This window comes from Coffea arabica, chromosome 1e (genome assembly GCF_036785885.1).
Source record: "Coffea arabica cultivar ET-39 chromosome 1e, Coffea Arabica ET-39 HiFi, whole genome shotgun sequence".
Lineage (NCBI taxonomy): Eukaryota > Viridiplantae > Streptophyta > Magnoliopsida > Gentianales > Rubiaceae > Coffea > Coffea arabica.
In genome coordinates, this window is record NC_092311.1 from 52,880,934 (window position 1) to 52,893,506 (window position 12,573).

The window sequence follows — 12,573 nt, forward strand, 5'->3', positions numbered from 1 at the left end:
CAAAAGCGTGTTGTCAACATAATTATCTATAAGCATTCTTAATTTACCATTTAAACATATTTTTCAATATAAACTACCCTTAAGTAGTAATTGGCAACATAACACAAACCAATTTAAAAGATTAAAGTTTGCATTAACAATAAAAAAAATTTATTTAAAATTTATTCATCATAAATATTACGCATTTCTTTATCCATCACTAATAGGAATATATGTGTTTACACGCATAATTGATTGGTACAAGTGAAATTGTTTCTTGCAATGCAAACAGGTATTGGTATTGTAGTTAGAATACAAAAAGAAATTGTGGAGGCTTTGCAACAAACAATTACACAATCCTTTTATATGTACTGTTTATTTAAGTAGCTCGTTTCAGGTGAGTTGCCCATCAGGTGCAACATAAGATGCAAATTTAGTTGCAAGTCAGGAGTTCAAAACTTTGCATTTATAATAAAATTCAACGAGTGTAAAGGTAGGAGCCACTCCCTCTAACACTTTGACCTAATTGGGTCCTCTTATAGATAGATTAGTGTAGGATTAGCCCCATTGACCATGCTAGATCCTCTACTAAATAAGTTTGAGTAGGAGTAATGTAAGAGTTAACTATTTGGGGGGAAAAAAAAAACTAGGGATGGTTAATTGTACAAAGTACCCTTGAACCGTTACCAGAACATCACTTTACATTGCACGCTTATCGGATCATGACAATTGAGAGCCCTCTCGAGTCTTGTGTTTGTTAAGATGTGTGACAGCAGTAAAATGAGCAGTTATCTGAGTTTCAGGTGGTACTAATTTGCTCTCTCAGAGATTAAGATTAACCTTTTTGGCCCCAATGCCTTCTTTTAGGTAATAGTAGCCATTCTAACCCTTACCTACAAAAGCAAACGTAATTTCTATGTTTTAAGAGCAAATAATTTGAATGGCCATCAAACTTTTGGAATCGTGGAATTTTGACCATTGAATTATTAAAAGTTTGGTTTTGACTATTAAACTATCTAAAGTTTAGATTTCAAACCATTTCGTTATATTTCATCGTTAAACATGAGTCATGACAAATTTGAGTGCTCGCATAATTCACGAGACAAAAAGAAAAGAGCATAATTTAGTGGTCAAAACTCGATTAAATCTGAAGGAATAGTCTGAAATCTAAACTTTAGATAGTTCAGTGATCAAAATTCGATGATTCTAAAAGTTCAGCGGCCCTCTGAATAATTTGCTCATATTTTAAACTATCTCTGGTGTTCTATAAAGAAAGCTTTGTTCTATAGGTATTCCTAATGCATGCCGATAGGGTTCTAAAATTGCCATCAATCATTGGCGTGCACACAATTTCACAAAAAAGTTACTTTTTCACCAAATATGTAATAGGGTTTGATTAATGGGTACACTCATTAATGGAGACATTAACTAATAATTTTTTTGAAAAATAAGATCAAATTTAAAAAGTGTCAACTTACAAGGGGACAATAAATGTCAGTTTGTACATTCACACGATAAGATGAATATAATTTGAGTATATTGATGAATACCTACTCATTAGAAAAACCCTATATGACACAATACTCACTATTATTAATTTTAACGCCTCATCCACTTTTTTATCTCATAGCTCTATATATACGATATTAGTAAATGGTACAAAGGATGAGCACCCCACAAAAAGAGTGTGAGCCTGATATAATGGGGGTGTTTGGAACCCAAGTTTTTGAGCAAGTTTGTTTGCTACTAGTTTTTATACAACTTTTGCTACAGGAACCCAAAAAACTCACGGTCCCCTTGTTAAACTTTTAGCAAAACGACATCGTTTTGCCGCATCTTGTTTTGAAACTCCAAAACACTTTGCCAGACAGAAGCGGTGCCCTGTACACTTGGACTGTTCGTCGTTTTTGAGCTCACAGAAGCGTTGCCCTAGACAGCGCCGGGGAGGGGGATTTTTCCACGCACCAGATTGCAGGAAGGGGGAGGAGAGGGGAAGGCTGAAAATTGCAAAAAAAAAAAAAAAAAAAAAAATTGACTAGCTTGTGGAGGAGGTGCGCCTTGACTGTCGGGCGAGGGAAGAGGGAGGGGGAAGGGCAAGGGGGAGGAGAAGGGGAAAGGAATGAGAGGGGTGGCGGGAGGTGGCATTGGAGGAGGTGCTGGTGAAGGAGCCGATGGTGGTGTTGGAGTTGGAGGAGGTACAGGTAGTGGTGGTGGTGCTGGTGGTGGCGTTGGAGGAGGTGCTGGTGGAGACGTAGGTGGTGGTGCAGGGGCTGGGGCTGGTGGTGGAGTTGGAGGTGGAGCAGGCGGGAGAGTAGGAGGAGGGGCTGGTGGAGGCATTGGTGGTGGTGCCGGAGGTGGAGCAGGTGGAGGCGTGGGAGGAGGGGCTGGAGGAGGCTTTGGCGGAGGTGCTGGAGGTGGGGCCGGTGGCGGAGTAGGGGATGGAGCAGGCTGATGGGAGGCTGCGTTGCTGCATTGTTGCTGCGTCTGCGTTGCTGTTGGGATGAAGAAGAAGAAGATAGGAAAGAAAAGAAAAAGGAAAGAAAGAAAAAGAAAAAGAAAGAGAAAGAGAAAAAAAAAGGAAATTTTTTTTTTTCACCTTACAAAAACTTCTATAAAAAAGTTTTTCACCTCATAAAAATTTCTACAAAATTTTTTCAAAAACTTCTACAGTGCACTACAGTAAAGTTTTAGACAAACTCCCAAAAAACTCAGGTTCGAAACAGGCCCAATATTCTAATATTGTCCTTTTGGTTATGAAATAATGATAAGATATGGATGTCCGTTGATATTCTCTAGATGTGGCTGTCCGTTGATATTCTCAAGAAGGATTACAAGATGAAGATGTCCGTTTGCATTCTCAAGATGATAGTCACATGTATTCTCCCTAGATTCATTGGTACATTGGATGAACTCATTTATGGATGTACTTGATGTACTAAATTCATGTATTAGTACTTAATAGGGTTCATGTACCTTCTATCTTGGATCACCTATATATAGGGGTGAATCCTACTTCATTTACAATATTGAAACCTGGAAGTACTTTGATCAGTAAATATAATAATATTCTATCTCTCACTCTACTATTTCAATCCCTACTTTGGGAGTTTATTTTATTAGTTTCACAACACGTTATCAGCACGAGTCTCTAATTTGAGTGAAGGAAAGGCACGAAGCAAAAGTGAAGCACGAAACGTGTCAAGATTTTGCCCGAACAACTTTTGGCTACTTATCAAGGTAATATTCTTTCCTACGAATCTATTGCATAGTCTTATGGCTAATCTCACAAAACAAGAGTTCGTACCTCTTGATATTTCTGGAAAAAATTATTTATCGTGGGTATTGGATGTTGAAATTCATCTTGAGGCAATGGGTCTTGGTAATACTATTGTTGATGAGAATGATGCCTCAAACCAAGACCGTGCTAAGGCCATGATTTTCCTTCGTCGTCATTTAGATGAAGGACTAAAAGTAGAGTATCTTACTGTCAAAGATCCTCTTGTCCTTTGGCGAGATTTGAAAGAAAGATACGATCACCTGAAGTTGGTCGTTCTTCCAAAGGTCCGATATGATTGGCTCCACTTACGACTACAAGATTTCAAATCTGTCAACGAATATAATTCAGCCATGTTCAGAATTACTTCTCAATTATCATTGTGTGGCGAAAAAGTCACTGATGAAAACATGTTAGAGAAAACATTCTCTACTTTTCATGTCTCTAATATGCTCCTGCAGCAGCAATATAGAGAGAGAGGATTTAAAAAATATTCTGAACTTATTGCATGTCTTCTGTTGGCTGAACAAAATAATGAATTACTGCTGAAAAATCATGAGTCCCGACCAACTGGTGCAAGTCCATTCCTTGAAGCGAATGGGACTCAATTTCAAAATTCTGGTCGAGGTCGTGGACGTGGCCGTAGAGGTGGCCGTGGAAGAAGCCGTGGCCGTGGACGTGATCGTAGTAGATTTGTGCCTCGTGAAGATTATAGCCGTGGCAAGCAACAAAATATTTCCCAAAAAGGAGAAAATAACTACGATCCGAAAGAAGGAGAAAAGAAAGTTTATGAAGAAAAATGCTACCGATGTGGTATGGAAGGTCACTGGTCCCGTACCTGTCGTACGGCTGAACATCTTGTTGACCTTTATCAAGCATCATTGAAAAAGAAGGACAAAGATGTCGAGACAAATTTTATCGACCAAAAGAATGATAATGATGATGATGATGATGATACTGACATGACACATCTGGATGTTGCCGATTTCTTTGAGCATCCTGAAGATGCAAAATGATCATATATTTAATATTTGTCTAGATGTTTGATATGTTGTTAGTCTTGCAGAATTGTCAATTACTTTGATATGTTGTTTGATAGGTTGTTAGTTTTAATTTACTTTGCATATGTCTATTCTCGTATCTTTTATCAATATTTAGTTTCATTTATTTTCTTCCTGAAGAAGAAATGGATGCCAAATGTTTGGGATCAAATAATGGTGATGATAACATTTGTCTCGTTAATAGTGCTTCTGCGCGCACTATATTGACAAATAAAAGATATTTTTCTTCTTTGGAAATGGGAGAGACAAATTTAATACCATCAGTGGTAGTGCAAAATTAATTGAGAGTTCTGGAAGAGTCACTCTATTTTTCCTGAAGGAACCAAAATTGTCGTAAATAATGCACTACTCTCTCCCAACACTCGAAGAAATTTATTAAAGATATCCGTCGAGATGGATATCAAATTAAGACACTGAATGAGATAATAATAAAAATCAAGTCAGATGAAAGTTGATTATATCATATTAATCATTCGAGGGTGTAATGGTTATCGATATAGTTATCTTTATTCTCATTTGATTTATAATCATCACATGCAGTAAATCAGAAGTTTACTGATCCCAATGAATATATGATTTGGCAAAAGTGAGAATATTTGAATGTCGACAAGTATTTATACATACCCCCTTTATATTATGCATGGCTCCAAAAGAAATTTATGTCGGATGAGTGATCTATCCCGACATTAGGGGGAGGAAAAGATCAACCGAAAGGAAATCATCTGAACAATTGGATTTCCTCGATCCTCATACAAAACAATGTGAACTAGAAGTTCAAGAAATTCTTCATTGAAATTCTTCATTTGAAGAAAATTATATTTATCGACTCCAGAAGAGTTATTAAATCAACTATTCCTGCAGGAAATACTCTGGTTAAAATTGATGTCCCTGAAGGACATGTACAAGTGCTACAAATAAAGGCCGGCCTACCTATATAAGGTATACATTGATTTCAAATATCTCCAGAGATTAAATAAATGTCATGACAAAATTTAACCTCCTGAAGAGGTCGCTCCCGAAGAGCCAGCTCCTGAAGAGAATGAAATTATAGAAAAGTTAATTGGAGCCTAATGAAATGTAGCACTTGATATTATAGAAGTTGATGAGGATCATGAATCTAGATCAGTTGATGAATGTCGGCATAGAAATGATTGACCAAAATGAAAAGGCCAATACAATCTGAATTAGATTCACTGGCTAAAAGAAATGTTTTTGGGCCTGTAGTCCAAACGCCTGAATGTGTCAAGCCAGTTGGATATAAATGAATTTTTGTGAGAAAAAGGAATGAAAAGAATGAAATAGTGAGATATAAAACAAGACTTGTAGCCCAAGGCTTTTCACAAAGGTCTGGATTTGATTATGATGAAACGTATTCACCTGTAATGGATACGATCACATTTAGATATCTTGTGAGTATTGCAGTGCATGAAAAACTTGATATGCGTCTGATGGACGTTGTCACTGCTTATTTGTATAAGAATCTTGACAATAATATTTACATGAGAATTCCTGAAGGATTCAATATGCCTGAAGCATGTAAATCAAATCCTAGAGATATGTATCCTATTAGAATACAAAAGTCTTTGTATGGGCTCAAGCAATCTGGACGTATGTGGCATAACCGTCTCAATGAATGCTTAACTAAAGAAGGTTATACCAATGACCCAATATGTCCATATGTTTTTATCAAGAAAAATGGGTCAAATTTTGTGATTATTGCGATATATGTTGATGATCTCAATTTGATTGGAACTCCTGAAGAGATCCAAAAGGCTGTCGAATATTTGAGATCAAAGAGTTTGGAAAGACAAAATTCTGCCTTGGTTTACAAATTGAGCATTTAGAGAGTAAAATTTTTATCCACCAACCTACTTATACCCAGAAGGTATTAAAGCGATTTCGTCTGGATAAAGCACATACATTAAGTACCCCAATGGTCATCAGATTATTGAATCCTAATAAGGATCCCCTTAGGCCACAAGAGGAACATGAAGAGATACTTGGTCCTGAAGTACCATATCTCAGTGCATTTGGTGCGCTTATTATCTTGCTAATTGTACAAGACCAGATATATCATTTGCTGTGAATTTATTAGCAAGATTTAATTCCTCGCCTACAAGACGACGTTGGAATGAAGAATGGTGAGATTGATGTGCTACAAATCCGATCGGATAATAATTTGGTAGATTTGTTTACCAAGGCTTTGCTGACTGCTACGTTTGGGAAACTGGTGAAGAATATTGGTATGCGTCGGCCAAAAGATCTCATATAATGTTTGCATCAGGGGGAGAATTTATTACACAAGAATAGTGTACTCTTTTTCCTTCACTAGGGTTTTTATCCCACTGGGTTTTTTCCTACTAAGGTTTTAACGAGGCATATTCTTTGTGTCATGGATATCCAAGGGGGAGTGTTATGAAATAATGATAAGATGTGGATGTCCGTTGATATTCTCTAGATGTGGCTGTCCGTTGATATTCTCAAGAAGGATTACAAGATGAAGATGTCCGTTTGCATTCTCAAGATGATAGTCACATGTATTCTCTCTAGATTCATTGGTACATTGGATGAACTCATTTATGGATGTACTTGATGTACTAAATTCATGTATTAGTACTTAATAGGGTTCATGTACCTTCTATCTTGGATCACCTATATATAGGGGTGAATCCTACTTCATTTACAACATTGAAACCTGGAAGTACTTTGATCAGTAAATATAATAATATTCTATCTCTCACTCTACTATTTCAATCCTTACTTTGGGAGTTTATTTTATTAGTTTCACAACACTTTTCTCCTAATTCACCTATATTTTAAAATTCAAACTTTTACATACAAAGAATAACTAGTCCTACTTTTTATCATCTTGTTCCATAATAGAAGAATCCTACTAAGGAATAAACGAGGGCATATACACCAGGTAAATCGAGTCAAGGAGGACGAGACTTTGAAAATCACTTTATATCATGTTCAAACATTAAACACATTCCCCCTGAGCTTTTAATAAAAATGTAGAATTGCTTTAAACACATACACACACATATGTATAGACACAAACACATATAAGTCCACATGTCCTACTTTTGATTTGAAATGCTATTGCAACACATTAAAAAATATTTCCCTTGCATTTCTGTTGGGGAAAATTATTCCCTTGATTTAGTTGCAAGACATTTCACTCGTAATTAATAAATTATGAGTTCAATTTATAAATGGGGCAGGTGGAATCCTATGACCGTACTCTTTAGAAGTACTTAGGTTTTTTTTTTTTTTTTACTTCTTTTTTAGTGTCTAGATGACAACTATGCCATGTGTCAAAAATCTAGAAAGTTTAGAAAGCCCTCAAATCTAACCCCAAAAAAAAACAATTGCCAACTAAATAATTGCCAACTAAATCATGAGATTTGACTATGTTACCAAAAAGTCCTTCATGATTCTATAACAATTAGACCCCTGCTGTTAGGCCCTTAACATTAATGACTTTCATATGCCTAAAGGGTTTAGCATGTATTTTTCTCTAACGTCCTGTACTAAACAAGAGACTTTCAACTTCTACTAAACAACATATTTTAGACAATAAAACATATTAAAATATTAACTATTAATTGCAAATTGTAAATTAAAACATATTTTATTTATTCTAAAATGAGTAAAGTCCAACAAATACTAAATCCAATTTAGACAATAGAAAATCCTCAACTCGGGCATTTCCTCAGGAGGGAAAAAATTGCCATCTTCCTTTTCCTTGCACCACCACCTTTTGATTATCTCTTTACTTCTCAATCCACGAGATTTGCATATAAAATATACATGCCATCTGATGTACATAATCATAAACAAAATGAATTCAATTGTATATTAACCCGTATATATTTGAAACAATTAGTGGCGACAATTCCAGCAATGGCGACGATAGTTCAAGAAAGCTTTTTATGTTGGATTTGACATAATCATATGATGGTTGGGTCTATTTGAGAAGAGTTATCAAATATGATTGCGAGCGGAGTAGGTTTTTACCAACGGGATAGTCCTTCAAATGCAAGAACGCAGTGATTATTCAAGTAAGATCGGATTTTTAATGAAGAGAACCGAGAGTGGCAGCATGGTAGGGAATGTGTTCGTCTTTTTCCATTTTTTATTTGAATTCGGTTTTTTTTAATTCATTGCATGCAAAAGGATATTTTTGTTGCTCTCCATTGTGTCTATTTTTTCTTTGAGCTTGAATGGTGGTAGTTTCGAGGGGTGATCGTAATATGACTAAACTTCAGGGAATAATTTGTAATTTTCCAAACCTAAAGGAGGTAAATGTAATTAATGAACCAACAGGAAAAAATGGAGAAATGGACATTAGATTTGCTCGATTCGGTAATTCTTGTCCAAGAAGAAACCGCCATGACTCGTAACATAATTGCAGATTCTATACTTTGATAGTACACGATTTTCACCCCTTACTGAATGATCTCACTCTCTAGATGCTGCATAACTGCCTACGCTTCACAGAGAGTTGCAGAGACTGTGAATAATCAACCAAATCAAATTCCGCAAGCGTGTGTGTACCTGATCGTATCATTTCTGTACAGATTTTGAGATTATCGACAATTTTTGTTTGTATAATTGATTCAGATTTATTTCAAGTTTTCCAAAGAAAATCGATTCGGAGCTGTTGAATTGTTGTTTTTCATTGAATCAGAAATAGGAAAGGAGAAAATGGCGCCGCCGTATTCGTGGATGTCGACTGAAGAGGTTCAGTTACAGACCCTAACTCTAACCCTAATTCCTGGTCTCCCCAACGATGTAGCATCTTTGATTCTGGCATTTATTCCTTATTCTCATCAATCCCGCCTCAAATCCGTTTCTAAGTCATGGAAATTGTTCCTCTCTTCCGGAACCCTAATTTATCTCCGCCAATCCCTGCTTCTATCCTCCGCCCGCTCTCACCTCCTCTGTATTTTCCCTCAGGACCCTTCAATTTCCTCTCCTTACCTTTTCGACCCCAAAAATCTGGCCTGGCGTGAGCTCCCGGCCATGCCCTGTAACCCTCACGCCTATGGCCTCTGTAATTTCACTTCCGTTTCCGTCGGGCCTCACTTATACGTAATTGGCGGATCCCTCTTCGATACTCGCTCCTTCCCTCTCGACCGCCCGTGCTCTTCTTCCTCCACCTTCCGTTTTAATTTCCTGAATTGGAAGTGGGAGTCTCTCTCTTCTATGCTCTCCCCGAGGGGAAGTTTTGCCTGCGCCGTGATTCCAAATTCAAATAAGATTGTCGTGGCTGGGGGTGGGTCGAGGCATCCCATGTATGGGGCGGCTGGGAGTAGGATGAGCTCGGTAGAGATGTATGATATTGGTAAGGATGAGTGGGTGCCACTGGATGGATTGCCGAGGTTTAGAGCTGGGTGCGTTGGGTTTTTCGTTGGAAATGGAGAGGAGAAGGAGTTTTGGGTGATGGGAGGGTATGGCGAGTGTCGGACCATCTCTGGAGTGTTCCCTGTGGATGAGTATTATAAGGATGCTGTCGTGATGGAGTTGAAGAGCGGTGGCAAGTGGAGGGAGGTTGGCGACATGTGGGAAGAAGGGGAGAGGAGAATGCTGGGAAAGATCGTTGTTCTCGAGGGTGACGGTTGGCATGTTCCTGCCATTTTCATGCTTGACAGGGGTGATATCTTCAGGTACGTTGTGGTACTGAGCCACAATTTGAGGATTTAGACTATTCATCGAAGTTGGTCACTTGGCTTATCTCTGATTAATTAACCTTTTGACTGCTTGTTTGTGTGAAGTGGGAGATGCTCTTGGGTTTGTACATATTGTTGATAGATGATATTTTCTTGCCAGTTATTACAAATATTGGCAGCAATGTGATCATACTAGGAATTGTTTATTTCTTTGTGGCTCGTCTGCCTTGGACCACTCTAACGACTAACCCAAGTACTTAAATTGAACTTACATGAGATATAGTGATGGTGCTCTGTATGATGAACTTTTAGCCAAGGTATTTTAATCTAATATGCTGTTCATAGGCTTCCAGTTTTACGGAATGGTTGTACCTTATTCATGGCGTTCACCAACTTCAGCCTTAATATACTTTGATTTTTGTGGATAAACAGCCAGCAAGATACCTAATTATATCTCAGAATTGGATGAGGCCAGATAATTTTTGAGGCTACAAGTTTTAAAATCTTCAGATCCTAGCGGGAAACACTAAGCAGGATTTGTGCCCTGTGGTTTATTGTTTTCGTTTGTTGCTTGAATTGTAGTTCTTCTTGATTAAATATTTGTTATTCTTGTAATCTAACACTAGCAGCTATTGTAGGTTTTTCATGACTTTCAGTTGAATTTAGTGTTGTTAGTGTATGCCGACGATCTTTCGCTGCCCTATGATTAGCACTTTGGGTTTTTTCCTGCCATAATCGGAGGATTTTCTATTGAATATGTTCCTCCTTGCCCTGTCATCTTTGGGATTCAATTGATTCACAATGGTAATTGACCTACATATGACATATTATTGGTTTCTTTTCTGCCACGACTGATGAGGCTGGTGGATCTACCTGATGCTTCAGGACTGTGTAGGAGAGTGAAGAAATAAGACGACTTTCCGGTCACTATTGGAAAAGAATTGCTCCATGCCACTATTGTACTAATAGTAAATGTATTATGCATGTGTACTAGCCTGTTTACATGACACGATGTCTCGTGTTGCTTTGTGAGGACTTTGCTGACTATCTGAAACCGTTGTTTTTATTTGACCAACATAGGCTCTTAAGTTTTCCAAATATTTCTGGGCACTAAATTGATCTTCCAGCCTTCGAATATTGCAGATACGACATGGCTTCTAATCAGTGGTTAAAGGAGACAAGTGTCCCTAGAAAAGCATCAGATGAGTCATCAGTCGGTTTTGTTGCACTGGATGGAGAGCTGCATGTACTAACGCTTTTAGATGGAATTAAACTACCAGACACTCGGAAATTAAGACGGAACAAGAGGTCAGCAGCACTTCTGTTACAGATATATCATCCTAAGAAGGAGAGGTGGCGATCCGTGATTACGAAGCCACCATTCAATCGCCCTTTAAATTTCAGGATGGCTGTTATATGCGCCATTGGACTATAGGGTTGGGTAACTTCCTTTATACATGTATTGTGTATTCTTGCATAGATTGTTCATGTTGTCATGTAGGTGCATGCTGTTATGCTATTTGTAAAGGCCGGTTTATAGCTTGACGAGGATGCTAGCCTTCGTAGAAGAATTACTGTAATGCCATCGTGTGCGGTGCAAATAGAAAGGGAAAGGGGGAAAAAACCCATGGTCTAGCTCTCGTTCAGTTTCTGGAATTCTGTTGTTGTCTACACTGGAAGTTGGTAGACACCATTTAATCAACAGAATTTTTGGATGCAAATATGTATATGTAGTAAAATTTCTTATCATTTAAGCCTGGATTTGTCTCTACAGTGGCCGCGCGCTGCAGTCCCGCCGTTTTAGGCATTCGCAAATGTACTCGGATTGATAATAACCTCTCTTAGTTGCGCTTCTAAGTTCTAAGTAACACATCTGTTTGGCTTATAAAAGTATCGGCTTATAGGGGTGTTGACCGTTGAGGTGACAGAATCTCAGTTAAAACCAACAGATGGGCGTGCAATTCGGAAATCTCATCCTGATCCAGACTAACATGGTGCCCGGGAATCTGATGAATAATTTGGTAAGTGAAGCCTTATGACCTTAATCATTGTTGGATAACTATCTAGTACGTCTTTCTGAACTCCGTCAGACTGAGAAGTGTCATTTTGTTGTATTTGAGGAAATTCAATAGCGAAGAGGACGCAAATATGGGCCGTCATAAGTCACAATTGGAATTCGTTTTAAAACAGGGAATGAGACCTTGACCTAGGCCATATTCGATTGAGAGATGCAACGATTAGAGAGTTTTTTTTTTTTTTTGGTTTGGGGAAACGTTGAGAGGTTGTTTAATGAATGCAAAGATATAGACCACTAGGTTTTTACCGTGTGTGAATAATTTAAAGGAACAATATTCACACTTCTTATTTAGTGAAGCTGGAAATGACTTCGAGATGGATGTGAAAAAATATATTAGAAAGCATTCATTCTGGTTTGGCGATTAAATGCAACAAGTACTGTTAATCCTTAATGGGTGAATTTGCCATCCTCAAGCGGCTGGAAAATTAAGCAGTGCAATAGTAAGGATGTGGTAATAAATGTTTGGTACGGTACCCGTGCAAGTTCAGAGCTTGAACCGGTTCAAGG

The 12,573-nt window shown here is 37.8% G+C and overlaps 2 protein-coding genes across 3 annotated transcripts; both read left to right on the plus strand.

Moving 5' to 3' along the window:
• Positions 1 to 3,348: 3,348 nt before the first annotated feature.
• Positions 3,349 to 4,269, plus strand: LOC113696224 (uncharacterized). The gene has a single exon (XM_027215625.2). The coding sequence runs from the start codon at positions 3,349 to 3,351 to the stop codon at positions 4,267 to 4,269; it is 921 nt and encodes a 306-aa protein (XP_027071426.2).
• A 4,398-nt stretch (positions 4,270 to 8,667) lies between these two features.
• Positions 8,668 to 11,746, plus strand: LOC113715365 (F-box/kelch-repeat protein OR23). Of its 2 annotated transcripts, XM_027239558.2 has the most exons (3): positions 8,668 to 8,866; positions 9,008 to 9,986; positions 11,133 to 11,746. In XM_027239558.2, exons 2-3 carry the CDS (start codon positions 9,025 to 9,027, stop codon positions 11,422 to 11,424), a joined length of 1,254 nt encoding a protein of 417 aa, XP_027095359.1. In that variant the 5' UTR covers positions 8,668 to 8,866; positions 9,008 to 9,024; the 3' UTR covers positions 11,425 to 11,746. The 2 variants fall into 2 exon arrangements, with proteins under 2 accessions (XP_027095359.1, XP_027095352.1); XM_027239551.2 differs by having other exon boundaries at positions 8,668 to 9,986.
• The last annotated feature ends 827 nt before the right edge of the window (positions 11,747 to 12,573 follow it).

Coding starts and splice junctions, on each gene's coding strand:
- LOC113696224 (XM_027215625.2), top strand. CDS start 3,349: ATGGGTCTTGGTAATACTATTGTTGATGAGAATGATGCCTCAAACCAA.
- LOC113715365 (XM_027239551.2), top strand. CDS start 9,025: ATGGCGCCGCCGTATTCGTGGATGTCGACTGAAGAGGTTCAGTTACAG. Junction 9,987..11,132: donor GACAGGGGTGATATCTTCAG/GTACGTTGTGGT, acceptor CGAATATTGCAG/ATACGACATGGCTTCTAATC.